The sequence below is a fragment of the Aotus nancymaae genome, unplaced genomic scaffold (assembly GCF_030222135.1).
Source record: "Aotus nancymaae isolate 86718 unplaced genomic scaffold, 86718_ANA_hifiasm-v0.15.2.pri h1tg000064l_1, whole genome shotgun sequence".
Lineage (NCBI taxonomy): Eukaryota > Metazoa > Chordata > Mammalia > Primates > Aotidae > Aotus > Aotus nancymaae.
Window position 1 is genome coordinate 21,487,583 of NW_026988479.1, and position 27,379 is coordinate 21,514,961.

General features: G+C 36.4%; 2 protein-coding genes across 11 annotated transcripts in view; one reads left to right on the top strand and one right to left on the bottom strand.

The window, feature by feature from the left end:
- The window catches only part of TCERG1 (transcription elongation regulator 1), a 62,382-nt gene extending 43,716 nt beyond the window's left edge, over positions 1-18,666 (top strand). For 4 of the 10 annotated variants that reach the window (XR_001108277.3, XR_010338780.1, XR_010338781.1 and 1 more), the window contains 9 exons: positions 1,180-1,298; positions 5,738-5,888; positions 10,516-10,680; positions 10,955-11,137; positions 14,158-14,337; positions 14,991-15,074; positions 16,326-16,426; positions 17,244-17,337; positions 17,607-18,666. Coding sequence is in view for 6 of the 10 variants with exons in the window: in XM_012457903.3 (XP_012313326.2) it covers positions 1,180-1,298; positions 5,738-5,888; positions 10,516-10,680; positions 10,955-11,137; positions 14,158-14,337; positions 14,991-15,074; positions 16,326-16,426; positions 17,607-17,808 (1,185 nt within the window). In the remaining 4 variants the exon portion in view is untranslated. Of the gene's footprint in view, positions 1-1,179; positions 1,299-5,737; positions 5,889-10,515; positions 10,681-10,954; positions 11,138-14,157; positions 14,338-14,747; positions 15,075-16,325; positions 16,427-17,243; positions 17,343-17,606 lie in introns of those variants that run through there. The other 6 variants (XM_012457903.3, XM_012457988.2, XM_012458069.3 and 3 more) reach the window with 3 other exon arrangements.
- A 1,574-nt stretch (positions 18,667-20,240) lies between these two features.
- On the bottom strand, positions 20,241-23,307 carry GPR151 (G protein-coupled receptor 151). Its single transcript, XM_012457809.2, has one exon. It carries the CDS (start codon positions 23,299-23,301, stop codon positions 21,964-21,966), a length of 1,338 nt encoding a protein of 445 aa, XP_012313232.2. The 5' UTR covers positions 23,302-23,307; the 3' UTR covers positions 20,241-21,963.
- Positions 23,308-27,379: the final 4,072 nt, after the last annotated feature.

The window sequence follows — 27,379 nt, forward strand, 5'->3', positions numbered from 1 at the left end:
CTAGAGGGGGAGGGGGTCAGCAAATTTCTAAGAGTCAGATAATTAGTATTTTAGCTCTGTGGGCCATATGGTCTCTATTGTAACTTTCTAACTGCTGTTTAAGTGTCAAGTACTCATAGACATACGTAAGGGTATATAAGCATGGCTGTTCAGTTAAAGCTTTATTTATAGATACTGTCATTTGAATTTTGTTTAGTTTTCATGTGTCATGAAATTTTCTGTTTTTCCCCTCAATCCTTTAAAAAATGTAAAAATACTCTTGAGCTGTATAAAAACAACCTGTAGGCCATAGCTTGTCAATTCTTTGCTTTAGAGAATAGTCACTGGCCTTTTACCTTCTGGAGTGGCAGTGCCCAGAAACATTAAATTAGTGAGGAGATCTAGCAATTTAACAACTTATTAAATAACCTTTCATCAGGTACTTCAGGTACTCCTTATTTTAGCTATGCCCCATCCTCACCTCCATAGGTATCTAGTGCTGTCTTTTCTTGCATTGTTTGAGGAGATTCTGGTTTCAGAAAAAACTTGAGTTGCCTCTTTGTTTTTCTTGACTGCTAGATTATGTCACATCCTTTTCCACTTGTCCCATCAGCTTTGCAAGTTGCTGGCTCTTTTTTTCTCAATTCCTTTTTATTTTTGGTTTATGACTTAAAAAAAAAAGTTTTTCTGTCATTTTATAGGGTGTGAAGTAGGCGGGAAATAGATTATTTTCAGTTTATTATCTTGACTGTTAAGTGGGGGAGATATAGAATAGATATAAAGCATGAATACATTTTAGTGAAAATACGTCCTAAGCATGGAAATAAAATTATACAGATTCCATACTATTGATATTTCTTTCTACAGGGGATTTAGGAAGACTGTGATTTCTCTTACACATTTCTGAATTGCTTGAAATGTTTATAATAATCATGTATTTAATTTATAATTAGGGAAGAGAATTAAAGAGGCTTTTTTACCGTTTTCTTTTGTTCTTGGCAAAACCTAAGTAGAGAGCTGTATGCTTGTGTAATATTTCAGTGAAGCTTTAAAGTGAATCTTGGTATAATCTGTGTATAATTAACTACAGTTAATATATTTTTCCTGGTATAGTTTGGACAAAGACATTGTCCAATAATTTGGTAGTTAAATTACATATATGAAAGATTGACTTGTCAAATTTGTTGATTTTTATAATAGGTATTTGATCAGTATGTAAAGACCAGGGCAGAAGAAGAACGCAGGGAAAAGAAAAACAAAATAATGCAAGCCAAGGAAGATTTCAAAAAAATGATGGAAGAAGCAAAATTTAATCCAAGGTATGTGGTTCATTTCTCTTAAATGTCAAAGTGTATTTATTTTCTCCTAAGATCAGTTTTTAAAAATTAAAAAAATATATATATTTTTTGGCCCTTTGGGCATTAAAATCTCCTTATTTGATTATTGGTTTTTGCCAAAATTTCTGATCTTTATTTTTACTATGTTTCCTTTAGAGGAATCCCAAGTACTCTAAGAAGGATACCTTTAAGTGCTTCCCTGTGGGAATAAGTTCTTTAGAAACCAGTAAATGATAGAAAATCTGTGCCCTATCTTTGTGAAGTTTTATGCAAAATAAATTGCAGAGGAGAAACATTACTTTGATTAAATTGAAGTGGTGAAGGACCTTTTACCACTTCAGTTTCACAATTTTCCAAGTGTCTGGTTAATGGTTGTGTCTGACATTTTCAATTGATTGATAATATATATTAAATACATGTAATGGGCTGAAGAAAATGTGACATTTTAAATTCATTTGCTTTATAATAACGGTAATAGTTATTGAGAATTTTATGTGCTAATTTGCACTTAAAACATAAATGTATGCATTTATTCATATATGTAAACATGACTGAAAGGATATAGTTTTACATATATGCATACAGATATTCAGTCTTCAGAACAGGTAGTATGATTTAACTTACCTGATAATGTATTTTACATGAAATAAGCAAATTAGGTAGCTTACCCAAGTGAAGCTAGGATTTCAGCTAGATTTCAGTGTTGCACAGAATTGTATAGGCAGGGGTAATTACTGTTATTTACGATTTAGATATAAGAGGAGTGGTATTAGGTTACTGTGAATACCTAAGTATTCTAAAAACTGTCGGGTAGAATCATGGAGTCTGTGGGTTAAATAACACTTATTATAAAGGTTTACCTTATTTAAATAGTTAGTTTTGTCTGTGGAGGTAGGAAAGAGTGGTGTTTAAGAAGATGTGTTTTATATTTGAAATACGGTATTAATATTAAGTTTTAGAAAATAAAGCTAATTGAGTGTTTGTGATATGAAGAATATAATACTCTCTCTTGGGGGTAATAGAGGTTAAGACTTTTCCAGGGAGTCCTGAGCTTTTTCTGAGTCAAAAGAGTGAGATCATGGGTCAAAATAGTTGAGTCTGCATTATAAAAGACATTTTGGGGGGCAGTTGAGGAGGACTCTTGGTAAGAATGGGATGTTAGATGTTGTTAGAGAATTAGTAATTTTCTTGGTTATTGTGATTATGGAGGAAAAAGGCTTTACTCTCAGGAGTTGCATGTCGAAATAGTTCTATTTTTTTTATTCTTTATCTTGCATTGAAATGAAATAGTTCTAAGTGAAGTCTTAAAAAGTCTGCAGCTTATTTCTAAATAATTCAGCAGAATATATTTATTAAAACTCCATATGGGTCTGTAAATAATTGAAACTCCAAAGAGGTTTCCCTTTTGTAGAGTACAAAAGGGAAGCTATGAGTGATACATTTAACCTTCAGTTGACGTTTTAAGTTCTAAATTCTGAGATTAACTGGACGATTTTTTTTTTATAATTAAAGCTATAACATAATCTTTAATACAAAAGAGAATGTGTTTTATTTTTGCATTTAAATAGGTAAATAGTTTTAAAATGGTAGAATAAGCTTTATTTTTTCCTTCTAAAAGCATGCTAAGTATAGGATTATTAATTATAAGAGTAAATTCTTGGCTGGGTGCTGTGGCTTATGCCTGTAATCGCAGCAATTTGGGAAGCTGAGGTGGGCATATCATGAGGTCAGGAATTTGAGACCAGCCTGGCCAGTATGGTGAAACCCTGTCTCTACTAAAAATAAAAAAATTAACTGGGTGTGGTGGCATATGCTTGTAGTCCCAGCTATTTGGGAGGCTGAGGCAGAATGATCACTTGAACCCAGGAGGCAGAGATTGCAGTGAGCCAAGATTGTGCCATTGCACTCCAGCCTTGGGCAACAGAGGGAGACTCCATCTCAAAAAAAAAAAAAAAGTAAATTCTTACTATATAAGGTGAAAGCTTCAAATATTTAAGATATATACCAAATATATGAAAGCTTTATAATGTCTTATTTATGAAGAAACTTCTTTTTTAAAACCTATGCTCATTAGCCCTCATAGGACTGATCCTTTTATTTAACCTGTTTAGAGTTTGCTGAGCTTTTTGAATTTATAAATTGATGTTTTCCATCAAATTTGGGAAGTTTTTTGCCAGTATTTTTTCTGTCCTCATTCATTCTTTTCTCTTTTGTGATTCTTATCACACATATATTAGTGATTGATATTATCTCACATGTCCCTGAGACTATTGCCCCTACCTCAGTCTTTTCTCTGTCTCCTGTTTGGATTAGATAACTGTTAGTGATCTAGCTTCACATAATTGACTCTTTATTCTATTGTCAACGCTCCTGTTAAGCCTATCCAGTTAATTTTTCCTTTTCAAAACTTGGTTCTAAAAAGAAGAACCTAGTTGTAGGTTCTTTTTAATACTTTGTGTATCTCTGCCAAAGCTCCTTGTTTGTTCAATCATTAGACCATGCTTTCAATTCTTTGAGTCTATTTTGTTTGACTCTTTCAGTGTAATAATAATAATTTTGTTTATTTACTTATTTTTTTAAGAGACAGAGTCTTGCTCTGTCGTCCAGACTGGAGTGCAGTGATTTAACCACAGCTCACTGTGGCCTTGTACTCTTGGGCTTAAGGAATCTTCCTGAGTAGCTGAGACTACATGCGTGCGCCACCATGCCCAACCAATTTTTAAATTTTTTATAGGGACAGAGTCTCACTATGGTTGTTTCGTTTTGTCTTGTTTTGAGACAGAGTCTCACTCTGTCACCCAGGTTGGAGTGCAGTGGCACTCTGCTCACTGCAACCTTCGCCTTCTGGGTTTTTCTCCTGCTTCAGCCTCCTGGGTAGCTGGCATTACAAGTGTCTACCACCATTTCCAGCTAATTTTTTTGCATTTTTAGTAGAGACAGGGTTTCACCATATTGGCCAGGTTGGTCTTGGAACTCGTGACCTCAAGTGATCCACCTTCTTTGGCCTTCCAAAGTAGAGAGATTACAGCCATGATCTACCACACCCAACCACACTGTGTTTTTGTTTTGTTTTGTTTTTTGACACAGGGTCTTGCTCCGTTGTCCAGGCTGGAGTGCAGTGGCATGATCTTGGCTCACTGCAGCCTCTGCCTCCCAGGCTCGAAAGATTCTTTTGCCTTAGCTTCTCAAGTAGCTGAGATTGCAGGCTCACTTACAGTGAGCCACCCTGCCTGGCTGGAGTCTCACTGTGTTGCCTAGGCTCTTCTCAAACTGCTGGCCTCAAATGATCCTCCTACCTTGCTTTCCTAAAGTGCTGGGATTGCAAGCATGAGCCACTGCGCCTGGCCAGTAATAGTGGTTTTAAAGTTATTGTCTACTTAGAACATCTGAACATCTTCGGTTCAGTTTCTATTGACTTCAAAAAAAATTTTCTGTGGATCACGTTTCTTTGTATATTTACTGATTTTTGATTGATATCGGACTTTGTGGCTAATGTGTAGAGACTCTGGATTCTGTTAACCTTTGATTGAAAAGTGGATATTTTTGTTTTAGTAGGCATTTTATTTACTGGTTGCCATCTTAATTTTAGGCTTGACTTTATGTTTTGTTAATGTGAATCTCTGAAAGTATCCTATGTTTCTTTTAGTCTTCCAGCTCTGTTTTCCTTGTGGATCTTTTGTGGACTTTGTTGGCCTGATCCTGTTCTCCCTTTAATACCACTGACTCTGTTATCTCTTTGCTCTTAATCCTGTAGTAGCTTGATATAGAGAGTGATCGTCCCCTGCTGTTATACAGCTTGGCCTTGGCTGTGTACTCATGGGTAATCCCTAAGTGGGATTTTTCTTGGGTACCCTCTCTTTATAGGTTCCTCTTCACCCAAGCTCTAATCTTTGCTTCTTCCAGCTCATTAAGATTTTAATACTCTATTTGGATTTGAGCTCTCTGCACCTCATAAATTTCCCTTCTTTCAGGCTTTTCAGTCTTACTTTTTCTGTTGTTTATTCCTTAAAATCAGTTGCCTCATGTACTTTTGTTCAGTTTTACAGTCGTGTATGGAAAGAGAGCTAATCCAATAAGAATTTTCCGTTGTGGCTGGAGGCAGGACTCAGCTTCATCTTAGAGTGGAAATTGATGAGCTCTTGTCTCTTGAGGCATGCAAATTCTTTACTCTGTGATCTCTTTTTATATAATAAATGTATATTCTTCTAATTCTATGCTGATAGCATACAAATCCCGTAACCACACTTTTACTCATTACCTCTTTTTAATCCTTTCTGTAACTTACTATTCACTGTTAGTTAGGTGTTGGGTCCCAGTGTCTCTTTGTCATATATTCTTGTTGGAAAAATGATATTTTCTGCTATGCCTTTATACAAGAAGAAGTAACTGCCAAAGTTAGCACACTTGTAATTTTGTTCCAGAGCAACTTTTAGTGAATTTGCAGCCAAGCACGCTAAAGATTCAAGATTCAAAGCAATTGAAAAGATGAAAGACCGGGAAGCCTTGTTTAATGAATTTGTGGCTGCTGCTAGGAAGAAAGAGAAAGAAGATTCGAAGACCAGAGGTGAGAAGGTAAGATGGTTTTAGTTCCAGTGGTGTGATTGATGGGAGTGTGAATGGGAAAGGACTGTGCTGTTGCTATGTTTCTGACCTCATTCATGGGCATAAATAAGGACCTACTTTGACTGTTCTTTTAAGTTAACTTTTATAATTATGTAGATATGTATGTATTCTATCACTTTACTTACATAATGCTTATTTTAGTAGCTTCACTAAACTGTATACTTTTGCTTTAAATTGTATTAATACTAAGATGCCTGGTAAACTCAGAACACGTTGTTAGAGCTGCCTGCTCAGTGGCACCTTCATAGGTGGTAATATTTGAATTTAAAAGAGCTTCTCTATCTTTTTTGCCCTCTAAAAGATGGCATTTTAGTGACTTTCTAATCTTTCAGTAAACATATCTTACATATAAATTATTGCTTATCAGAATTAAAGGTCAGCTATTAAAGATTAATGAATTCCAAATGTCATTTGATAGCAGTGTCAGGAGTGGAAAGGAGCTTACCACTGGGAAGGCAAACCAGTAGGGAGATGACCCCAGTGGTGTGTGAACCATCAAAACATGCAGCCACTCTCCTTAGTGTCCAGTATGCTTTGTGAATGTAGAAAAATAACCTCTGCAGCCTAATCATTCTTGACATTTAAAATTGCCTCTTATTCTAGAAAGTTATAATATTACAAGTTCTATTAAGAAATGTTGTTTGGAAGTAATACTACACCTATTGGGAAGAAGTCTCTTTCATTCAAAATAGTAACAGTATTAGCTGAAACAGCTTTGATCAGGAATATCTGAAACTTCCTGATTATCTGATTTATTGGGCTTCCAAGTGAGTTTTTCCAGAATTGTTTCACTGTTAAATTAAAAAAAAATGATTATGCTTCTCAGAGGAAATGTATAAAATCAAATTCTACTACGTAATTTTATATGTTGAATTAGAATTGCTACTTTTGACTTCTAGAATAACCTATTTAATTAAAGAAAACCAAGTAAATAAGTGATTGTTTGATTTTGTATGATTGCTTTTATACAAATTAAATGTATTTATCTTTGCATTTGTAACTGATTTTCTAAACAATTTTTTTATAACTATTTTATGTATTCTGTTTCATAACAAGTGGATAGACTTTACAGTTTTGTGCTGTGCGGCCTGTCAATCAGTTCAGTGACAGCTGTCAATCACTGACACGCAAAGTGTTATGGGATTCCCTAGTGAGGAAAGAATTGGTATCTCTGTGTGGTGACTTTAGCCTCCCGCAGTTCCGGTACTTTACATTTTTTTAGTCTTTTTCCTTATGAAGTGATGAGAATTGTGCCCAGAATGTGTTAATTTTAAAAAAGAAATTAAATAGATATGACATCTAAATTAAGTAAATCTAATATTTAATATATTCAGCTTTATTTTATTTTGACTATAAAAATCTTAATTCTCTAAATTACAGGTTTGGCTTTATACCATTACTAGATTAAAAATAAAAGGCAGGAAATTGCTAAAGTGAAGCTTTCTCAGCCAATTTAAAGAATGCAATATCAATGACTAACTAGGCCATCAAAGCAGAAATCTTTAAAGTAAGGGTTTAAATATAGTGGATTTTATAGTCACATTTTGAGCACATGTGGTTAATGGGGCTTTATCATTTTTCTTTCATGACTTCCACTATATTGTTTATACTGTTCTTAAGTATATTGTGTATATTTAAAAAAAGAATCACATTGTAAGTGTGTAATTGAACAACAAGAGCAGTACCAGTGGCATGGTACTGGAGTCTGTTTCCTTGTTCTTAAATTTCTCTAACTGGTCTTTGTAGCATTGTGATAGTTGAATCAATAGCTGAATACTAAAGGTTTAAAACTAATTTTAAAACTAATTTTGAAAACCTGTGAAGAACATTGACTTCTGGTGAAATTCTTGTATTTTTTAAGTAGCATTTTCATGGTAAAGTCATTTTTACAGTAAGATAATCATTTTCATATAGTTTTTACTACTAATTTTCCATTTTATTAAAAAGAAATACCTTTAAAAGTCTGCTTATTGGCCAGGCGTGGTGGCTTATGCCTGTAATCCCAGAATTTTGGGAGGCTGAGGCAGGAGAATTGCTTGAGACCGGCCTAAGCAATATAGCGAGACCCCCATCTTTACAACAAAACAAAAAAATAGCTGGATATGGTAATGTGCTTCTGTAGTTCCAGCTATTCTAGAGTCTGAAGTGGGAGGATCACTTGAGCCCAAACGGTCAAGGCCGCGGTGAATTGTGGTGGTTCCACTGCACTCCAGCCTGGACGACAGATTGGGACCCTGTCAAAAAAAAAAAAAAAAGTATACTTATTTTGTTTACCAAAGTAGCTGTTCTCAAGCTATTTTATTGTAATATCATAACAAATTTTTATAAAATTGTGGTTCAAATACTTTACCTTTTGGAATAGCACATTTGAAGTTATACGTAATAGGAGTTAATTCACTGTTATGAAATTGACATATTTTTCTCTTCCCTCTCTTTAAAATTTCCTGACAATAAATTATTTTTGTTATAGTAAGGAATGGGGAGAATAAGGCCTTGAATTGCAGCTAATGGTAAATGACATTTTTTGACATTTATGCAGCTGTCAAGACAATTCTTCTCATATGGATAACAGCCTTAGTAAGCCGTTTATAACCTGTCATGGTAATATCCACAATGAAAGGAAGTTGAAGTTTAATTTTATTTAAAGTTCACTTGTTTATACATCACACATTTAAAACCTATATAATAATCCTTACTTTATAGGTTTCGTGTCTAATTTATGAAAACTATTTTAAGCTAATATAAATTCCTGTGGCTTAGAAAGATTCCTATGTGATATAACTTGCATGTTTTATTTAACATAAATTTTGTAAATTTTGCCTTCCAGTTGTCAGATGCATCTAGGAATTTGGTGTTCATCATGTCAGATACAAAGTAGACAAAATGAACAGAAAAATTTCAGTTACATCATTACATCAGGTGGTTTCTTAATCACTGTCTGGAAATACTGGGTTTATGAGTATTTCTTATTAATTCAAAGTCAAAAGCCAAGTTTAATAGTGGAGAAATCCACAGCTGATTAGCTCTTGTCTTTAGAAACATTTCTGATGCAGATACTCTGTTTCTTATAACCTTAAAAATATTTTCCAGAAAAGACATCAACCTCTTTTTTTTTTTTCTTTTTTTAAGATGGAGTTTCACTCTTGTTGCCTAGGCTGGAGTGCAGTGGCGCAGTCTCGGCTCACTGCAGTCTCCCCCTCCTGGGTTCAACTGATTATCCTGCCTCAGCCTCCTGAGTAGCTGGGATTACAGGCAACTGCCACCACGCCCAGCTAATTTTTTGTATTTTTGATAGAGATGGTGTATCACCATGTTGGTCAGGCTGGTCTCGAACTCATGACCTCAAGTGATCTACCCGCCTTGAAACTTTGCCTCCCAAAATTATGGGATTACAGGTGTGAGCTACCACACCTGGCCTCAACCTCACTTTTAATCCTCCAGTAGGAGAAATGAAGTTGTAGGGGGAAATGATAGTGTTAGACTAGGTAGAAGAAATGATTCATATATTTTTGTGTACACACATTAAATCCTGATTCCCTTGATCAGGTGGGAAGGTACCATATTCAATTCCTACTGGAAGGGAGGGATTCTTAATGCGGTCAGAGTCCTTTGTTGAAATGACCTTTTGGGTATCTTCTGTGTTAGGATTGCAAAGTAGTATACGTGGGATTTTAAAACTATTCGGCCCTCAAATGTACATAAAGATAACCATCTCATTTACTCCTTTCCTCACCTATTTAAATAAAATAAATACGGTTTGGAGAGGGGTTTTAAGTAGTTGTATATGTTGATACTGAAGGAATAATATTTAATACCTTTGGTATAATATTACTAACTTTGTATTTCAGTTGTTGAGTATAATACTGGATAAACACTTACACTGAGTTTTAGAATGGTAAAGGCATACATGTTTAATGCTAAAAAGTATAGAAGATTTGAATGCAGTTTTTTAGTAATGATTATGAACGTGGAAATTATATAATTTTCTCACATATCGAGGTGTACAACTGCCTTTTTTTCACCAAAATACAAATTTTTACCCTATTTTGATTTTAGACATTTGACAGTGTAAGTTTGTAATGACTTGCAATGATTTCTAAATGTCCTAATAATTTCAGTGACCAAAATTTTTACCCATTTAGTTTTTTTAAATAATTTTTACCATGTTGATAGTATTGTCAGCTCATAAACCTGACTCTTAGCTAAAAATAAATGCAGCTCGATGTAAATTTATATTCCCTATGAATACATGGCAGTTCTGAGATCTAAAATTTTAAACAATCTGAAAAAACCTTTTTCTATATTTGAATAATTTCTTTATAAAATATGATTTATCTTGAATGTGGCAAATTTTAGATGAAAGCCTGTATGCTTATTGATGTTTACATTTCTAGTAAAAGAGCACTTCTGATCTTTTTTTTCCATGATTCATTCTACTCTAAATGAGTGCATTTTAAAAGTTATTATTCTTAAATTTAAGGTAAGTGAACTTTTTTTCTAGTTGTAAATATTTAGATATGAATTTCTCATGGTACATTATTTTCCTTCCTATCCCACTACCTGTTTTAAAATACAGATTAAATCGGATTTCTTTGAACTATTATCTAATCATCACTTGGACAGTCAGTCTCGATGGAGTAAAGTAAAAGATAAAGTAGAAAGTGATCCACGTTACAAAGCAGTAGATAGTTCATCAATGAGAGAAGACCTTTTCAAACAGTACATTGAAAAAATAGCCAAGGTAACTGTTGTGTTTACTTGTATTGCTTTCATTGAATAATAAAATTCTTACTTGTGTTTACGGGTATATGTTGTTATTGAGAATTCTTCTTTTGGGGTTTGGAATTTTTCTTGTTAGTATTCTTAACGTAAGAGTCCCTAGTTGATTCGGAGATGAGAGGTACACAGTGTTTAGGTTTATTGGGCAAAAACTGGATTTGGAATTTTTTTACAAGCTATTCTTGAAAACATATTTTGCGTTGGTAAGAAGGATAATGTAATTTTTACTTTTACAGAATTTAGACTCAGAAAAAGAAAAGGAACTTGAAAGGCAAGCCCGCATTGAGGCAAGCCTTCGAGAACGAGAAAGAGAGGTTCAAAAGGCTCGTTCAGAACAAACAAAAGAAATAGATCGAGAGAGAGAGCAGCACAAACGAGAAGAAGCTATCCAGAATTTCAAGGCTCTTCTGTCTGACATGGTATATGTTAATCTTTTACTTTTTTTCTCTAAAGTACTGGATATTGGAAATGTATTCTATTACTGTTCTGAACATTTTAATGTTCTTTAAATTCCAGGGGAGATAATTTGCTAAATTATAAAGCATTTAAAAATTGAATACTTGACATTAGTACTGTTAGTATAGGAAAAAACCCTAGTTACTTAACAATTTCAGAAGTTAGGCATTTTGCATATATGGAGAGTCATAATCATTTAGTCTCATAACTTTATTATTTATTGTTCTTGATGAAAGTCACCCTAAACTATTACACATTTAACTGCTATAGTGATGAACAAAATGTGCTGAACATAATTTCATCTTCTTGTTGGTGATTTAGGGCCATCATTGTGATGATCAGTTATATACTTGTAGATGCTATGCGATATAGGACTGGAGATATAACTGACCCCAGGAAATACCCTGAAACTTTGTTGAAAATCTTTCTTCCTTACCCCTCAGAGTTGTTGAGGTATGTAGGGCTTTCTATCCCTACAGTGAATGCCCTCAGACTACTGTCCTGCTTGCTAGTACGTATTTTTTGGAGTTGGGGGTGGCTTTGCGTTGTCACCATCTCTCCTATGCTATTTCTTTTCTCTTTTTCAATGGAGCTTGTTACTCTTGTCACTTCTGACTTCTTCCCTTGCATCTGTTTCTTATTCTACCCAGGCGTGTCCAATCTTTTGGCTTCCCTGGGCCACATTGGAAGAGGAGAATTGTCTTGGGCCACACATAAAGTTCACTAATATGGCCGGGCGCAGTGGCTCATGACTATAATCCTAGAACTTTGGGAGGCCAAGGTGGGCGGATCACTTGAAGTCAGGAGTTCGAGACTAACCTGGCCAACATGGTGAAATCCCATCTCTACTAAGATACAAAAATTAGCCGGCATGATGGTGTGTGCCTCTAGTCCCAGCTACTTGGGAGACTGAGGCAGGAGCATCACTCGAACGTGGGAGGCGGAGGCTGCAGTGAGCTGAGATTGTACCACTGCACTCCAGCCTGGGCAACAGAGACTCCATCTCAAAAAGAAAAAAGTACACTAACATTAGTGATAGTTGATGAGTTAAAAAAAAAACAAAAAGACAGAAGCATCTCATAATATTTTTAATATTTTAAGAAAATTTATGAATTTGTGTTGGAGTATATTCAAAGCCATCCTGGGCTGCATGTGGCCTGTGGGCCACGGGTTGGATAACCTTGTTCTATACCCTGGGCAATTAGAGCAGTTTACTAATTTCTCTCCCTACCTCCAACACTTCCTCAAATTTTTCTGTTCTATTACAGTCACAGAACTCTTCATAAAAAACTAATTTAACTTTGTCACTCTCCTGGTTACTTGCAGGGGATGAAGGTTCTCTGTAATCCCAGCAGTTTCCTACAGGTCACATTCAGTCTCCTTAGCATAATATAAAAGATTGTTCATTTCTTAACTCTACCTTCGTATTTCCTTAACACCTTTGCTTTCTTCACTTGCTCCTTGAGCTACAGCCTTGCTGAACATGCTTAATGAACCATACCATCCTTCCATTGCTCACGGCAGTCCCTCCACGTGAAATGATTTGGAAGTGTTCTCCTGCAGTGACAGACTTTCTCATTCTTCAGGGGTACACTCAAGTATCTCCTCTGTGAGGCTACTCCTGACCCATCTAGGCAGATTTGATCTCACTATTCCTTAGACCACCCTTGTGCTCAGCATACACCTCTGCAGCACTTATTACATGTTTTTGCAGTTATTTGCTAACATGTTTATCCTTTTTATTTTTTTGAGATGGAGTCTTACTCTGTCACCCAGGCTAGAGTGCAGTGGCACCATCTTGGCTCACTGTAAGCTCTGCCTCATGGGTTCAAGCACTTCTCCTGCCTCAGTCTCCTGAGTAGCTGGGATTACAGGCATGTGCCACCAAGCCCAGCTAATTTTTGTATTTTTAGTAGAAACAGGGTTTTGCCATGTTGGCTAAGCTGGTCTCAAACTCCTGACCTCAGGCCTCCCAAAATGCTGGGATTACATCGTGACCCACAACACCTGGCCTGTTTAATCTTCTTTTTTTCTTCTTCTTTTTTAAGTGATCTCTTTGAAGGAAGGGATAGCGTCTTACTTATTTTTTAATTTTATTGCGAAGCACAGTATTTTTCTGACTTGTATTTAGATGTTTGGTAAGTGTTGGTTAAATAAATGTTTTTATAGTTTTTCTTCTCTTACCTTTCTGTCGTTTTAGTCTCCTGTGTTTCTTCATGTTGGCAGTAACTTTTAATACCATTACCAGTAATGAAGGGTGTCTTTTTGCTGGTTGGTGAGCCAGCCAGACCTGCTATGCCTTCTATTATATTGTATTATTTTTAAAAATTGTTTTAATTAAGAAGTCATAATTGTATACACTTACGGGGTATAGTTGCTGTTTTGATATAGGTAGGTAATATGGAATGATTAAACCAAAGCTCTTTAACATATTCATCACTTTGTTAACTTGTAATTTTTTGTGGTGAGACATTTGGAATTTACTCCCAGTTATTTTGAATCTAGAATACATTATTGACTTTAGTTACCCTGCTGTGCAGTAGATCTCAAAACTTATTCCTGCTGTCTGTGTGAAACTTCATTATCTTTGACCGGTAACTCCTCATTCTCTCCCTTGTCCTGCCTCCTACCCGCTAGACTCTGGTGACCATCTACTCTATTTCTATGAGTTCAACTTTTTTCAGACTCCATAAATGTGAGACTATGCATTATTTGTGTTTCTGTGTTTGGCTTATTTCACTTATAATGTCCTCTTGGTTCATCCATGCCATCAATGAATAGAATTTTCTTCTTTTTTTTTTAAGGCTGAGTAGTACTCCATTACGTATATTTGTTGCATTTTCTTTATCCATTTATCTATTGTTAGACACTTAGGTTGATTCCATATCTTGGCTATTGTGAATAATGTTGCAGTGAACATAGAAGTGCACATAGACATTAAGATAAATCTCTTTGGTGATAACATATAATTTTCTCTCTTCAGGTACGTTCTTCAGATGTGTCATGGTCTGATACTCGTAGGACTCTCCGAAAAGATCACCGCTGGGAATCTGGATCTTTATTGGAAAGAGAGGAGAAAGAGAAGCTTTTTAATGAACACATTGAAGCACTTACCAAAAAAAAGAGGGAGCACTTTAGGCAACTTTTGGATGAAACTTCTGCGGTAAGAGTCTCTTATTTTTCTCATTTTAATTTGAATGAATCTTTGTTAGTAATTTCTTAAAGCAAAGCATTGATATGATTTTTAGTGTCATGGTCTTTAGATTCATTACTGGAATTCATTTTGTGACAGTTCTCTGATTTAAAAAAATATATGGTATTCTTAACTATTTAGAAATTCCTATTCTTTGCAGTTTTCACATTCATAACTGCTCCTATAGTAATTCAAAATGATCGATGATCCCTCCTGATAGTAGATTTAGCACATTTCTTTTGATCCGTTTTCAATTTGGTACTGTGGCCTCTTGTTCGGCAGTTTGTACGCTTTGTTATCCCGGTTTTGTTCCTTTTTATCTGCTCTCTTTTTGGTGATGGTTTCTTCAGAAGTTACGATGTTTGCCCATGTAAATACAGGGTTTGCAGGTGATTGTCTTAGGCCACCTTGAAAGTATGGCCATGAAAATAACTCTTGTGGCAAGCCAACAAAAAGAAATTGCATTAACGCTGCTTCCCTGTCCCTAACTAGTCCAGTTACGCTTGGGCATTACAAGAGATCGCAGGTCAGTGTGTAATATTATGTACCATATGTGCTGCAGTTTGACCCCCTAAGTAAAAGTGAGTTGTATTTATGTTTTTTATTCACATGTCTTTTCAAAGATTACCTTAACATCCACGTGGAAAGAAGTTAAAAAAATCATTAAGGAAGATCCTCGGTGTATTAAGTTCTCCTCCAGTGACAGGGTAAGAAGATTTTGTGTCGAGATTTACTGTCAATTTATAAATACTTAATCGGGTGCCTGACAGCACTACTGTCTTAAGCAAAATAAAGTCGATTGTTTTAAGTGAATTACTTTTAAGTGTATGGGAAGTGAATCTGAATTTTAAGTTCATGTTTTGTTTCTTGCATGATAAATTAGCAAGAGAGCACAATAGAAAGTTTAAATTGTAGTACTTGGGGTGAGCTTGTATTTTGGGATCTTAGAGATTTAATGAAGCTGCAGTTTTATTTTAGTCAGGTACAGCTAGACAGACATATTCAAGCTGGCAGTTGGTACCAAACTGACAAAGCACTTGATTCCTTTTTTTGATTTTTTTAAAATTAAAAAAAATCCTGGCAACTTTCATTTAATTTTTTTTAATTCTTAAATTTTTTTTTAATTAAAAAAAAATTCTGAGCACTTGATTCTTAAGCCTGACAGAATACTGTAACAAGATCGCTAGTTCTCATATGCTTCAAGGTCTGAAACAGTGAATGATGTCAAGAAAAGCGTTGTTTACTGCAGTCCATTTTATCTCTAGGCCTTTTATTTGTTTTCTGTCATTCCCCTTTGCTGGTTGGTTTCTCTAGGTCTGGGCATCTATTATAAAAACTAATATTCTCCTTCTAAGTCTATTGAATTGTAGATGTTTGAAGATATACATGACTGGGAAATTGTGGTAGACCCAGTCTCAGTTTCTAACTTTTCTGACTGTTTAGAATTGATAATAAAGTCTTTTTTAAGTCCAAAGAGTTTATTCATCTCATTACTTTTGACTTGCCAGAAAGCTAAATGCTCGGTACTGTGTAAGTTAAGTTCTGAGTGTTATCTTACAGTTTGTATATCTGCAGATTACTGTTTTTGTTCTTGAAGTTAAAAATACAGTGTGTAGGAAGTAAACACTTAATCATTAATATCCTTGTTTTTAAGTGTCCACCTCATGAGGTTGTTATGAAAATTAAAACAGATGATCCCCGTAAAATGCTCAGCAGTGTAGTGCAGCAGATTCTCAAGTTTTAGCCACTACTGATTTATGATTACTCATTCTTTCTATTTGCTGTAAAAATGAACATTGCAGATGTGATTTAATGAATTTTATATATGAAGAAAATGTACCCTTTTGCCTTTTTCTTTTGAATTTGAATTTTATTATGTGACTTGCACATTACTGTTTAATAAATAATGTTTATTTTGGAATTGGGTTTTATTTCTATAATTTTTTTTTTTTTAACAGAAAAAACAAAGAGAGTTTGAAGAATATATCAGAGACAAGTATATCACAGCCAAAGCTGACTTCAGGACGCTTTTGAAAGAGACCAAATTTATAACATACAGGTGTGTGCAATGAAATGTTTCATATTGGCAGTCATTATCTTTACTAGTCTTTACTCTAATGGTCAGAGCATACTTTGCATTCACACACATGTTGACATTATTAATTTTTAGGGATAAGAAGATGCCAACTTCTATCCAAAGTCAAATACAGCCCATATCTACCATACTTTTTTTTTTTAAAGAAAGGGCCCAGATGTCAATTCTTATTTTGTGTTACCCACCCATCCAGTTTTTAATACATATCTTTTTTTTTTTTTTTTTACTTCACTGCTTTTTTTAGGAATACCCTCAACTATATAAGGTTGTATTTCATAGAGAAACTTTTAAAATAATCTTTCACTATCAATTATCTTTGCCTCCTCTGAAGACTGTTCAGTGTGATTAGATTATTCTAAAGCATGAAATCATCTATTTAAGCTCAGCAGAAACATTTTTTTTTCCCTCAGAGGAAAGCATTTTGCTGGGTACATTTAAATAAAAATTGTAAATTATGAAATGAGAGCCTTTAAACAAGATTTCTCTGTAGCAAATCCAGTAGTTCTTCACTAATAATTTATCATCAGGAAGACAATTTTGTATTGCTTACCAATCAGTAATCTGGAAACCATTTTTGTTTCATACTCCAGCTTTTCTTCTTTAAGAGAGAAATTTGAAACATCTTAATGAAGGGTATGTGCACGGGAGGCTAGATAGTGCTGAGGGTGTGGTTTTTAGATATTTTGTCATTTGGATTTTTTGGTCAGGATCCTTAATGTTTTGCATCAGCTTGGGCTTTTAAATTAGATGTGAAGTAAGACTTCTTTCTACATTTTTATAGTTAATTTAGTGAAAGATGTGAAAGTGAAAGCTTGTGAAAGATGCTGGGATTGGCAGCCCCGCAGACTGAAGTCCTCTGTTCATCCACAGAACAGGTACAGCACGGGCAAGATTTACCCACCCACCCTCAGCCCTGATGTGGAGGGACCACCACTAGGGGTGGGAGGGTAATTCAGCTTCTGAGGCCCTTTCGCTCCTTGGAGTCTTTGCTGAGGCGACTTACAAAGGTGACCACTGCAGTGAAATTTTTCTTAAAAAAAAATAATGGAAACACAATTAGGAACTAGATGGACATTTCCAGCTCACTTCTGAAAGACCTGTGAACAGCAGTCAGTAATTCTTGGACTTCTTTTTCTTATTTCAGATCCAAAAAACTAATCCAAGAATCTGATCAGCACCTGAAAGATGTAGAAAAAATTTTACAGAATGACAAACGGTATCTAGTCCTGGACTGTGTGCCAGAGGAGAGGCGTAAACTGATTGTGGCATATGTTGATGACCTGGATCGCCGGGGTCCACCCCCACCTCCTACAGCATCAGAGCCCACGCGACGATCAACAAAATAATTCTAAATACTCTTCCACAGGGGTATCCATTCAAAACGCTTGCATGAGCCAGTTTTCAGGTTTTTACATATATGTGCATTAGTCAACCTATTGCAAAACCATCTGACAAACAGAAGAAGAAGCATTTGTGAACAGTTTCTGAACAGAACACTTTGGAAATATTTATGCTTTTCTTTGTGTGGCATGACTGACATACATACTCAAATATAGGCTGTCTCTAGTAAATCTTAAAATCTCGAAGCTAAAATTCATCCTTTTATGAGGTGTGGAAGTCAGTGACTTGGTGGCGTTCTTTCTAGCAGTGTTAATACATGCAAGAAGTGAGAGCATTTGTGGCTTGAACTTGCCAGATGCAAATACCACAGACTCCAAGAAAACCTGAGTTGGGGTTTGTTTTGTTTTGATTTTTTTTTTTAAAGCGGGTAAAAGAGAAAACACTGAAAATCGAATTCTTCCAGAGGCTACGATTATTATAATGGACAATACTTTTACCTTTGTCTCTAAAGAACAGATTAGTTTTATTTGTTCACTTACGTGCTTTGATTATCCCCTCTGAATTATAGACCAAGTCTTGTTGTTTAGCCTAAGAGAAGATTAATGTAGTAATTTCTTCTCAGGTATGGAACCATGGTCATAACTAACATGTTGGCCAGAATAGAACCACTGGTTAAACATATTTTATTCACCAGTAAGTGATCTTTATCAATATTCTGGATTAGACAACAAATTACCTTTCTGGATGTCTCTTGTAAACTATACTGTTTGAATGTTAAACTTTTGTTGCTAAAGTTTAATTTTAAGATGTTTGAATGTTCAGTTTATGTATTTGAACTACAATAAACCAACCCTTTTTATATATCTACTGTATATGATTATTGTTACTTAATTTTTAAGAGCTTATTTTAACCTGTTTTTAAAAGAAGCAGCAAATAGAATTTTGCACAAAGTAAATTGACTTTAAATAGTTTTTAAAGGTTTGAATGTAATAATGCATTATTTGCAGTATAAAAAGGAAGGAGTTTGTAGAGAATCATTTTGGTGCTCAGTCTCTTAGCAGTGCCTTATTGCCTTATAGCAAGAAAATGCTGGGTTTTTTATTTTTTTGTCTTTTGTATTAATGTATGATGGTTTGCGCCTTTTTGGCATTCTTTCAACATGTCGTGTACATCACAGCATGACTCAGTTCCCAATTTATATATCAACTTTACCTCCCAAGTTAAAAAAAAATCTTTTTATTTTATCTCTTCATAGGTTGCCTGCTTCAGAGTGCCACATAAATAAAATGTTTAAGAAAATATATATGTTAATAGAATAATTTATTTTTCATTATGTCATACCTACTATAATTGTAACAAATCCTAGAAAGAAGGAATACCAACAGTTCTTTATTTATATGTTGTTTGTATACAGTCACAGACACACATTCACATCCGTGTTATATAGTTCTTAGCTTAAATCTATTAAGTGTCACAGAAATTATGTATGTAGGAACCTGGCATTGATCAGACTAAGGTCTCCAGCTATAAAGTTGATACACAGGATATGTTTTTTCATTTTATTTGTACAAAGGCTCCCACTCTGTCTCATAGGCTGGAGTGCAGTGACACCGTCAACGCTCACTGTAACTCCTGGGTTCAGTGATCCTTCTGAGTAGCTGAGACTGCAGGCATGCATTACCATGTCTCCCCCTCCACCTTTCTTTTTTTAGTAATTTTTTTTTAGAAATTGTTTCATTCTTTTGCCTAGGTTGGCCTCAAACTCCTGGCCTCAAGCCATTCTCCCACCTCAGCCACCCAAAGTGCTAGGATTACAGGTGTCAACCACCACACCTGGCCACCTTTGGTTTCCTTTTTTCTCTTTGAAGTTCATTTTTATAAGTTCATTGAGTGATTTTTAAGTACTGTGAGGAATGAAATTGAAGTGCTTGCCAAAAGGAGCACAGCAATTATGTAGTATGTAGAAATATGACTGTCTGGGAAGGTAAAGTTTCGAGAATGCTTTAATTTTGTTATTCTGAATTCCACATAGTATTGTTTGCCCACTTACTACATTGTTTTTGAAAGTAGAGAAGTGAGAAGAAAACTGGTGATAATCTGTTCCAATTTACTGCTTTTGTCTTAGAGTATCTGGATTTGATCAGATAAGGTGCAAATCAAACTTCTCTTAGCAGATTTTTTAAGGGATCAAGTCAGGACTTTGTGTATCAGTTTCTTAATGAGGTTTATTGTAATTGCACTTTGTTCCAGTGTCTGCATCTTGATTTGGTGCCTGCTAGCAAACTCTGAAAATCAGTTTGCCCTGTGTTAACATCAAACAGTCCCATAAAGCTCCATTGTTCCTAATATGATTTTGAAATAATTCAAGACAAAGACAGCTTTAAATCTCCAAAAACTGTCTGAAGTAAAACATAATTATTTTTATTTCTTTACAAGTTAAAGTGTCAAACCCTGGAAGCTTACATCCTACATTTATGACATATAATGAACATAAAAATTATTAATTCAAATAATCAGAGACAAGGATAATCTTTTTTATAACTACCATATCACAAAACAATATTTTGGATTCTTGGGTTAAATTTTGCTTTATTTAAATCCATGAGCTTCAAATAAAATTTATAATAAAGGAAGTAAAAAGAATATATCCCTACCTCCTGTGTCAAAAAGCAAACTACGACCACTTAAGAAAAAGCAGAGAATCTGGAAACCCATAGACAACATAAAAAAGAAAATCTTTTTTTTCCATAATATATTCTTTATATTTCAGATTCTCCATTGCTTGGTTTGCCCTGAAGGCATTTCTATTCTTAGGTAACCTTTCAGTGAAAATACTCCAGAGTTCCATAACAAAGTAATCAAGAATCATGGATGAATGTCATTATACTTAAAAAGGGAAGAAATGTATCATAATCATGTTTTATTGGATATGTTTTACCTTGCTATAAAATGAATGGTTATTGCCTATTGCTCAAATTTTACCATATGTCTGGGTATAAAATTTTACTGCTTTTCTTTTTCCATTGCCCTTATGCTTTTTATTTTGTATTCTTAACCAAATTCTGTCTGTTTGTTGAATTTTCTCTTTTTGATATTAATCTTTTTTCCCAGGTTGCTCAATTATTTTTATAACTTAGAAATCCTATGATATTTTAAAAGTTGAGTAGGGTTCAAGTTCAATGTTATGGGTAAGTTTAGTACTGTTAACAAGAAAGATCACCATCTCCATCTTCTATTTATATTTGAGGAGTAACTAATACCTGTATCATTAACCATGGTTTATCTTGTGAGAAAGGAGATATTAGGAGGCACAAATTTCTGCTTAGGGAAGAATAACTGTTTCTCACATTTTGAAAGTGAAGAGAGCATTTTTTAAGTACTTTTTTTTTTCTCCACATCAGACTATTGAATGTCATTGGAAAGCTGCTAAAATTCTCAGACTTCGAAACTGAAGACTCATTCAGGTAGCTTTAAAAAGTTCATTGAAGCAGACTTTCATTTACGTTTGAATTTATTTAAACTTAGCCAAAACCAGCCATGGCTTGAAATTAGTCCAGAATTGGAATAAGGTGCTGTTTCATTTTCTTTGACCCATCATGTACATTATATGGACTTTCATCAAGTAAATTAACATTTATTAAACAAATGAAGATGACTCATTAAAATTTATCATTAATGTGTTAAAAATCTCAAGTGAAAGTAGATTTTGAGCTTTGGTTATGTGAAACACAATTCGGCAGGTGAAATTAGGACCAGTAGGTTCAAGATGAAACTGAAGGTAAAGGGGCTCAGCCTTTGACAGAGGGAACCTCTACTGCAGGCTCCAGCCAGTCCACTACAGGGCTGGTCCTAAGGGGTACCTAGTAGAATCATTGTGAACGAGTGACAGAATAGCTGCACTATCTAATCACGTTGACAGCAGCATCTTTACACAGTACTACTTAAATTCTGTGGGAACCCGGGTTCTAACTCTGAAACAATTCTTACTGCTAACATGGTTCTCTACTTACCCACATTACACATTTGGAAAGTAGATTGTGAAGTATTTTTGTAATTCCTAATGGTAATAATTTTATCAGTTTGTAAAGTCATTAATACTGATAAGCAGCAGTACAAGTAAATACAATAATCACAATTTGTTTTGCTCTGAAACTTAAATCTATTTAACACATTCCCCTGTCTCTTGATCTTCATGTTCCCAGGGGATCGGGTCATTGTCCTGTACAGAAGGGACTGTGTCCCTCTCATGCCAAAACTGCTCTACATCAGGAAGGATGGGAATCTCTGCCTTCTCAGTTTTCCCTTTGCCAGAGGAGGGAGAGCTGGGTTTCTCTTTTTCTGGTGTGGATGCTGGGGACTCTGGAGATGGAACCTTGTCAGGAAGGCTCTCTGAGTTGCCAGCTGGTGTTTCCGGATACTCTGAGACAGTTGGAGATTTTTTGGTTATCATCCATTTCCATAAGCCTTTCAAGCCTTCTCTGAACTCCTCCGACATCACAAGAAAAATGAGAGGATTTGCTGATGAGATGGAAAACAACAGGACTTGAGACAGGGCTATGAAACCTTGTGGTGGGGCCGGACCTGCAGCCTTCAGATGCCATACCCATAGCCAAGCTACCCACTCAGGGAGCCACAGGAGAGCAGAGGTGATGGTAATGCTCAGCAGCATCACTGTGACCTGCTTTGAACGTATCTGGTTTCTAAGATTTTGAGTCTTAGTTCCTCGTTTTTTACATTGGCCATAAGCTCTCCAGAAATAAAAGCTGGCAAAAAGTAATGGAAGGCCAAATGCCAGGAGTGGGTAGAGCTTACCAAACATCGACATAAACTCTTTGGCCACAGCTGGTACATCCACGAGGCACATCTCCACACCTGCATGATGCCTGGTGGTGCTAAAGAACCATTCCGGCAGGGGTAACAGGCTAGCCACGGTCCAGATGGCCACTAGCACTGCCCAGATGGTGCAGTTCTGGATACTCACTTGCTTGGCTGGGTCACTTGCATACATGAAGCATACTTTGGCCGCCACAACGATTGTCAGGCTCTTGGCTGCCATGCATGTGTGGATGAACCAGTCAGAGGACTTGCAGACAAACCAGCCTAGATCCCAAACACTTTTGGAGTATGCTGTAGCTCGGACAGGTGCAGAAAACAGCAGGAGGGAGAGATCAGCCAGGCTGAGATTCAGAATTAAGGAGTGGATCATGGTTGGCTTTCCCTTCCAAGCATTGTGAAGGAGGATGCCAATCACACACAGGTTTCCCACGAAGCCCACCAGGCAGATGGCCACCAAGACAGCTGGGATGATAGTTCTCCAGTCCTGGGAATCAGAGGGCAGGTACCCTCCGGCAAAGTGGAGGTGAGCAAAGGACGTGTTCATGCTGCTGGAGTTAGAGTCTGCAAAGGCAGCAGCCAGCATCACCCTTTCCATCCAGTTTCTCCTTACAGAAGTTAGCTTCTTATTTAGGTTTGTCTTTCTTCCTGGGCCCTTTTGCATAGGAAATAAGTATTCTGTCGTCAGTGTCAAATGACACTTCTGGATCCTCCCCTTGCTTAATTCCTGAGAGCAGAATGTGGAAGGAGGCTGGCTGTTAAGCTCTTCTCTGCTGTGTAGGATATACTTGTGACAGTACTGACTGTCAGGCAGCAGGAGCACATGGCTGCTGCTCATTAGCAAGTCTAATACCAAATCGTCAGCCCTGTGGAGTAATACAAATATACCCATAAATGATGAATGAAGAAAACATACATGTAAGTGGCGTTATGTTCCTGGGGGTCACTAGAGCCGGTCAAGGCAATTATTTTGAACCAGCTTTTCCTAAAATCTTGATTGCAGTCTGTGATTTAGTGAACACTTCATCTGAACCAAGTTCTTTGAACTTCACCTGATGACCTGCTTCAGTGAGTCTAGAGAGGGCCCAAGAAATTATTTCTAACAAGTTCCCACGAGACTTTGATGCTGCAGGTTGGGAGACCACACTTTGAGAAGCACTGAGAATTAATGCTTTCCCCACTCACACTGCAGAGATAAGCTTCCTCTTCTTTTCCCCAGCTCTTGCAACCACCTCAGTCCCATCGACAGCTGACTGAGATCAAACACAGCTGGATAATGAAAAAAAGTTGGAAAGAAGTCCTATTTTAAAAAAAATCTAATTATGGATGTCTCTAAGTTTAGTCTATTGTGAGTTTTTAGAGGTAATTTTAGATCTCCAAATTAGAACTGCTTTACATCCTAAAAAGACTTCAACAAGTGATGGTGATGAAGGCAACTGAATGATGAATTAAGCTGCTTTTCAGAGAGCATTCCTAGAGGATTTACCAAGACAAGAGAAATGAAAGAAAAATCAACAATTTCTATGTGGAAGGCATGTAAGATATATATATATATTTAAATTATATTTTAAAGTTGGGAAAAAAAATTTGGGCTGGTCACGCTGACTCATGCCTATAATCCTAGAATTTGAGGAGGTGGAGGTGGGAGGATTGCTTAAGGCCAGAAGTTCAAGACCAGCCTGGGCAACAAAGTGAGACCCCCTGCCCCCACCTCTACCCAACCAAACCAAACCAAACAAACAAAGCCAGGCATGATGGCGTACACTTGTAGTCCTAGCTACTCAGAAAACTGAGGTGGGAGGGTTGCTTAAGCCCAGGAGTTCGAGATTGCAGTGAGCTATCATTGTGCTGCTGCACTCCAACCTGAGTGACAGAGTGATACTGTCTTTCGAAATAAAAAGTTCTCAGATAAGATGAGTTGGTGGAACTAGTCCTGAAATTTAAAAATAGGCAATAGGTACTCTGGGGGGATTAGAGGAGCTTGAAATGTTCAGAGAATGGGGTTTATGGGGTTGATTTGAAGATACATGCTACATTGAATGTGGCTAGACAGAAAGGCTAAAACATGATATAGAGGAGAGTATCCTGCTGCATTTGGATCTCTGGGTTCTGGTACTATGCTTTCACCAGTTTTTCGCAAGTAAGGAAGAGTCTGACATTTTAAAATTGCCTCAGTGTTGTAGAACTCAATAAATAAGTACTGATCAATATAACTACTGGGACGGCGGTCAGCGGTGTTGGGTTTCTTTGTTTCCATTTCTGTTTCCTTTCGCTTTCCTTCCTTTTATCTCTGGAAAGCAGTTGTTCCTATGGAACAGTAAATTGGAGCAGCACCTTATGCCAGCAAGGCACAGTAACTCCCGGTAACAACTTAAGGATGAAATATCCTTAAGTCTCAACAGCATCACTTTTGGGTATGAAGAGGTCCGCTCCATCTTATGGGGAAGGAAATGGGGGAGGGAGCAGAGTAACATTTTGCAGATTATAGGCTACAAGGAAGGTAGTTCCACTTGGTATATGTGGAAGAGATTCGTTTAGAACCAAGAAACAAATATACTACTTCACACTGTGGCTTATATATACAAGCTTATGATATTCAAGGCTCTTGAAGCTGTATAAGACAAAAAGCTAAATGAGTTCAAGCCACCGTTAATACCATGGAAATTTGATTCTTAACAGACAATTGAGGGAAACTAAAGACTGTCCTGTGGTACTTCCCACATCTATTGGCACTGACTCAGGGAAGCACCTCCTGGTGCTCCAGCTAGAGACAAAGTGTTTGGAGAAGGAGAATGAACTTCTCCAGTCTTTTGGGGAAAATTTAACTTTTTATTTAAAAATAATTGCTGCTGGGTGCAGTGGCTCACACCTGTAATCCCAGCTTTTTGGGAGGCCAAGGAGGGTGGATCATCTGAGGTCAGGGGACCAGCCTGGCCAACATACTGAAATTCCATCTCTACTAAAAAATACAAAAATTAGTCAGGTGCGGTGGCATGCTCCTGTAGTCTCAGCTACTCGATAGGCTGAGGCGGAAGAATCACTTGAACCTGGGAGGCAGAGGTTGCAGTGAGCCGAGATGGTCCCACCACATTCCAGCCTGGGCGACAGAGAGTCTGTCTCAAAAAAAATAATAATAATTGCAAATGTATAGAAAAAAATGCAAGAATAGCACAAAGCATTGCCCTGTATACTTCATCTGGGCTCACCAATTCTTTATTATTTATTGAGACAGTCTCACTTTGTCGCTGAGGCTGGAGTGCGGTAGTGCAATCTTGGCTCACTGCTGACTTCACCTCCTGGGTTCAAGTAATCCTCCCGCCTCAGCCTCCCTAGTACCTGGGACTAGAAGTGTGCATTGCTGCGCCTGGCTAATTTTCTTTTTGTATTTTTAGTAGAAACAGGGTTTCACCATGTTGGCCAGGCTGGTCTTGAACTCATGACCTTGGGTGATCCACCTGCCTCAGACTCCCAAAGTGCTGGGATTACAGGCATGAGCCACTGCACCCAGCCCAGGTTTACCAGTTATTAATATTTTGCCACATTTGCTTTTTTCCCTCTCTTTTTGTATATACACGTATAAATATACATACAAACACATATGTACATATGTATTATAATTTTCTGAATGATTTGAGAATTACAAATAAGTTTTCTTCCTGGATTATCATTAACCACAATAATCAAAGTGAGATTATGAGCTTGTAGCAAGAAGGAATTCTCTTGGCAATCCTCATTACTCCGTTTGTCTTAGTACATTCATAGTGCCATAACAAAATCCTATCAACTGGGTGGCTTAAACAACAGAAACTTATTTCTCACAGTTCTGGAGCCTGGAAAGTCCAAGATCAATGCACTGGCAGATTTGGTGTCGGTGAGGACCTATTTCCTGGTTCATAGATGGCCATGTTTTCCTTGTGTCCTTACAGGGTAGAAGGGATGGAGGGGTGGTGTTCTCTTGGGTTTTTTTTAATAAGGGCACACTAATCTCATTAATGAGTGTTCTGTCCTTATGACCTAATCACCTGCTAAGGGTCCCACCTCCTGATATCATCACTTTTGGCCTGAAAATTTCAACATGTGATTTTGGAGGGCACATAAAGGTTTAGACCATACTACCCAAGTTTCACATTTTACTTTGAATATTAGCACTTGTACATCTGAGTATTTGTTGGTTGTTATATGTGGCTTGTATCTATATTTCCTTCATTTTAAAATTATTTCCACATAAAGGATCAATGTAATTAGCAAACAGAAGTTTTTATTTGCATTATAAGTGGAAGTTATGTAATCTTTGTTTATAGCATATTCACTTAAAATATAGAATTCAGTTGTAGGTGTTGTGAACATTTGTCAGGTTTTCTGATTTTTATTTATTTTGGGGAGGTGCCTAATATCTGAACCTCTCCTGTTGGATAGAAGGGATTCTGGGGAGAAATGATACGGATGGGGTGGATAGAGTAGAACAATGAAAAACAATTGAGAGTGATTTCAGACGGAAACTGGAAACAACCTCATCCCCCCAAAACGCTGGAAACAATCCAAATATTTATCAGCTGGTGAGTGGATAAACAAGTGGCTACCTTCACATCCTAGAACGCTATTCAGCAACAAAAAGGAACGGTAAGTGCTATAATACGGATGAACAAAAGCACCATGCTAAATGAAAGCACCCAGACAAAAAAACTACATACGGTAAGATTCCATGAATAGTAAACGTCCAGAAAAGGCAAATCTATAGAAAC

What these genes read in the sequence shown, in the direction of transcription:
- GPR151 (XM_012457809.2), bottom strand. Translation starts at nt 23,301, where the DNA reads ATGCAAAAGGGCCCAGGAAGAAAGACAAACCTAAATAAGAAGCTAACT.